Below are 4144 nucleotides of genomic sequence, written 5' to 3'. Positions count from 1 at the left end.
TTCTCATAACCCTATATTTTATTCACAATAGAACAAAACATGTCGAAAACTGAGACAATGTGTCATGTGACGTTTAAAGAAAAATATTAGCTCATTTTGAATCTGATGGCAGAAACACATCTCAAAAAAGTTGTGATAAGTCCATATTTACTACAATGTAGCATCGCATCTTTGTTTAACAGCAGCCTGTAAACATCTGGGTACAGACCACCTGCTGGAGTTTATGGGTTTCTGATGTATATAAATCACTGCATTCAGATTTTACTCACAGTGTCCCAGCATTTTTGGAATTGTGTTTTTAGTTAGTTTACTAAAGCCTTCGATGTGACAGGGAGAGTCTCAGGTTCTTTCCTGTTCATGGTGTCGCTGCTGTCTGAGGTGACACAGGAAGATTGTGAAAACCAGGGCGACACCACCCAGAAACACCGTCCGAGCCACAGGGGGGACGAATGCAAAGTTCACTGCCTGAGGTGATGGGAAAGAAGAAAAATGGATATCATGATTGTGAAAGCCTGTCATCAGTGTAGTTCTCTCAGTCTGTGTGTGCAGAGAAGAGTTGAGCAAACCTGCATTGTTGACCAAAATACTACCCCAGTCTACAGAGTGGGAGAGAGAGAGAGATTATTACAGGAGATCTGGGAACATATCGCCATCATGAAGTTTAATAAAGACAGACAATGACTTTATACCGACCTTGTAAGATGTCCAAAATTTCTGCCTCCAGTCTTCAAGTGGGTCATCTTTGTGTTCAAGTAAACTTAAACCTAAAATGTAGACAGATTTTTTTTTTCAATCGGTCATTTAAAACTCACTTTTCTTACCCAATTATTCATGGGTAGATTTGTGTTACTTGGTAATAACTATAAGGTAAACTGTTTGATTAATTCTGATGTATTGATGTAACCCAAAATGTTTGTGCAGATCAGTTGAGTATGTGAACATTTGAGATTTGTCCACATTTAATCCATAACTGAGGACAAAGCTTGTAATAATACAACAGTAATGAGCAGAAGTAGTCATGTTTAGTAATAAAACAGTGCTGCCATCAGTACGGTTATATTAGTGTTCTTAGAATTAGGAGGCTTTTTTAGATGAATTAAGTTTATATTTAATATACAGTGATCTAATAGGTGTTTTTTTTATAGGTGAATGCTGTTATGAAAACCAGAGTAGACCAAAGAGTCCAATTAGCATGCTAACAGTAACACCTGCTGTCTATGGTCTTGAAAAGGGAAAATATCCAGTTCACAGAGTGAAAATGCCATGTTGATGTCAGTGGTCTTGGAAGGATGGGCAAACTGCAGGAAGGCCATAGTGACTTAAAGCATCTCTGAAGCAGCAGCAGTAGAAGAGCACACTAGGTGTCATTCCTGAAAGCTAAGAACAGAAAGCTGAGGCTACAGTTCACATGGGCCACTAAAATTAGACAATACAAGATAAGAAAATCAGTGCCTGGTCTAATGAGTCTCGAGTTCTGCTAAAACATTTGGTTAGTTGGGTCAGAATTTGGCATAAGCAACATGAAATCTTGGAAAGGATTGTGTAAACGGTTCAGCGTAGTGGTGATGTAACAATAGGATTCTTTCTTGGCACATTTTGGGCCTGTTAGTACCAACTGAGCATCATTTAAACACCACAGCCTGCCAGAGTGTTGTCCACTCTTTTATAACCACAGTGTACACATCTTCTGATGGCTGCTTCCTGGATAACACATATCACAAATCTCATATCATCTCAAACTGATTTCTTGGCCATGACAGATTACTCAAATGGCCCTCAGTCACCAGATCTCAGACTTCCAATAAAACACCTTTGGGATGTAGTGGAATGGGAGATTCATTATGGATGAGCAGCTGAAAAATTTGTAGCATGTGTGATGGTATCGTATCAATATGGACCAAAATGTCTGAGAAATGTTTCCAGCACCTTGTTGAATTGACACTATGACAATAGATACCCCAACTCACTACTGACCTGTACCCAATAAGTTGACTAGTGAATATAGCTGCCATTAATTCCGAGTGGTATGGTGCAGTTGCATGGTCAGCAGATTCATACTGACTGTGAAAAACATCCAATAAAACAGTAAAACAATGTAGATGTCTATCTGAAGCCTGACTGGTTGAACTCTGTCTTAGATTATGGGGATTTTCTTTACACAAAAAACTTAATTAAAAAAAAAAATTATATAGTACCTTTCAAGATAAATATTACAAATTGTGTCACATCCAATGGGGTAAAAACATAAAGACATAAAGAAAATATAAGTTTTTAGTTGCTTTTTAAAAACTACCAGCAAATCTACAGATCTCAAACTCAGAGTCTAGGGACCAGTCTTCCAAAAGCTCTGCCGTCTTTAGATGTCAAACTTTTATGATGCACAGCCATCAGGTGTTGATCACATGACCTTAGGCTCCTGCTGGAGGTTCACAAATAGCTCTAAAAGTCAAAACTAGAATCTAAAAATGGACCATATATGGGGCTCAGTCCATCACTTCAGATTTAGAATATTAGGCCATATCAGAAAAATCTAAATAAGCTTTGAGACACACATACCAATGTAAAAGGCACTGATGGTGAGAGGAGCCGCAATCAGCTGATCCACCACCACCTTCCCAGTTACTGCCTTTACTCCGCCTCCTGGCAGCATCTTCTCCAGCCCTCTGAGCCAGTGATAGTTGAAGTTGGCGTGGAAACAAAAACCGACAGTCGCCACTCGAGCCGTCTGATGCCAGTCGACTCCTACTAAATCCTCCGATGTGGATCCTGCTGCTGGTTTCTCACCCAGCACGCTCTGCTGTACGAGATCAGCAGAGGCGAACAGGGCTGTGTATCCCAGGATGTTACTGATGTACGGGCGAGCTTTGAACACAGCCCAGACCCACTTCATAGTGAGGAATCTGATAAGAGAGAACATTAAAGCTGAAGTCATTCGACGTTTTCCTAAGTTAGGTAAGCCGTTCACTGAAGGTTGAACAACAGTGGGTGAGGAAATTCAGCAGCATAAGGGCTAGGCTATGATTAGTGGTCCCCTAAAATATCCAGACTTACCTTTCAGTGTTGCTCCTCTCACACTCTTCTGAGTCTCCCCAAAGCCAAAAAGACACAAACTACATTTCTCTGGACAAAGACGATCATCAGCAGAGGCAAATCTACATGTGACGAGATCTCACAGGGTCAAAGTTCTGCTACTGTTGCAGGGCATGTGTGATAAAGCCTTATCATCCCCCTGGAGAGGACTGTGAGAAAACACAACATGTGAAGCGTGAGACCTGACTGAACACAAACTAACAAACTCATGCTGTAAAGCTTAAACAGCTGAATGTATGTGCATGCAGATTTGATAACAACGGTTGAATGTACTCATTGCACTCGTCCTATAATGTCACTATGTAAGCAAATCATGGTAAGAAAATCTCTAATCTCTAACACACTATGACTTACCACGTTATTCCTTGTAACCACACCAGAGCTGTGCACTCTTGGGCCCGAAGCACATGTAGTGTCACTATAAATAGATGCCACTCCTGGCATCCAGCGATTCCCTTCTCTGAGTGAACCGCTTGGCTTTGAAAAGGTGCCGAAATCGGATAGAAGCAATTTTCAAGATTTTATGGTTGTTTTGAAGTAAGTGAATGAGTTTACACCTCTCACTTGTGTTTTTGTCTTTTTTTTTACTGTGAACATTCTCACAAAATCATTGACATCTTCTGAGTAGTTACTCTGTGTCCCAACAGCCAAATGAAAGCATAAAGGAGACGATGCCATTGCATTAACTGCTCCTAAATTTTGCCTCTGCATGTCAGGACCTCACCTGCATTGGGTTATTTTTGCTTTTACTTGTGCTGTATTAGTATATATTGAATGTTTTTGCTCGTTTAGCTCTGCAGGTCATTGGTTAAAATGTGTTTTGTTTAACACGCTTAAGTACATTTTCTTGGTTTATTTAGTGAAAAGCCAAACGATCTGCAAACTTGTCAGTACTCATTAAGAAGCTGGGTGGATATTTCACTTGACAATTTGTTAGGTACACCTCAGGAAAAGTTGGACCCCTTTTACTATCAGAACTGTTTCATTTTTTTATGTCAGAGATTCAACAAGGTGCTGGGAACAAACCTCACACTCAAAGCTTTGGTCCATATTG

At 40.1% G+C, this 4144-nt stretch overlaps 1 protein-coding gene across 2 annotated transcripts; it reads right to left on the bottom strand.

Moving 5' to 3' along the window:
* LOC148100528 (mpv17-like protein) lies at window positions 1–3496 on the bottom strand. Of its 2 annotated transcripts, XM_087847779.1 has the most exons (6): window positions 3445–3496; window positions 3052–3239; window positions 2557–2900; window positions 694–764; window positions 567–596; window positions 1–465 (listed from the first exon to the last, which is right to left on the bottom strand). In XM_087847779.1, exons 3-6 carry the CDS (start codon window positions 2888–2890, stop codon window positions 340–342), a joined length of 561 nt encoding a protein of 186 aa, XP_087703905.1. In that variant the 5' UTR covers window positions 2891–2900; window positions 3052–3239; window positions 3445–3496; the 3' UTR covers window positions 1–339. The 2 variants fall into 2 exon arrangements, with proteins under 2 accessions (XP_087703905.1, XP_087703904.1); XM_087847778.1 differs by lacking the exons at window positions 3052–3239; window positions 3445–3496 and having other exon boundaries at window positions 2557–2932.
* Window positions 3497–4144: the final 648 nt, after the last annotated feature.

The sequence above is a fragment of the Neolamprologus brichardi genome, chromosome 11, assembly GCF_056152115.1.
Source record: "Neolamprologus brichardi isolate AB-2024 chromosome 11, ASM5615211v1, whole genome shotgun sequence".
Lineage (NCBI taxonomy): Eukaryota > Metazoa > Chordata > Actinopteri > Cichliformes > Cichlidae > Neolamprologus > Neolamprologus brichardi.
This window is presented reverse-complemented; position numbering and strand designations above follow the sequence as displayed.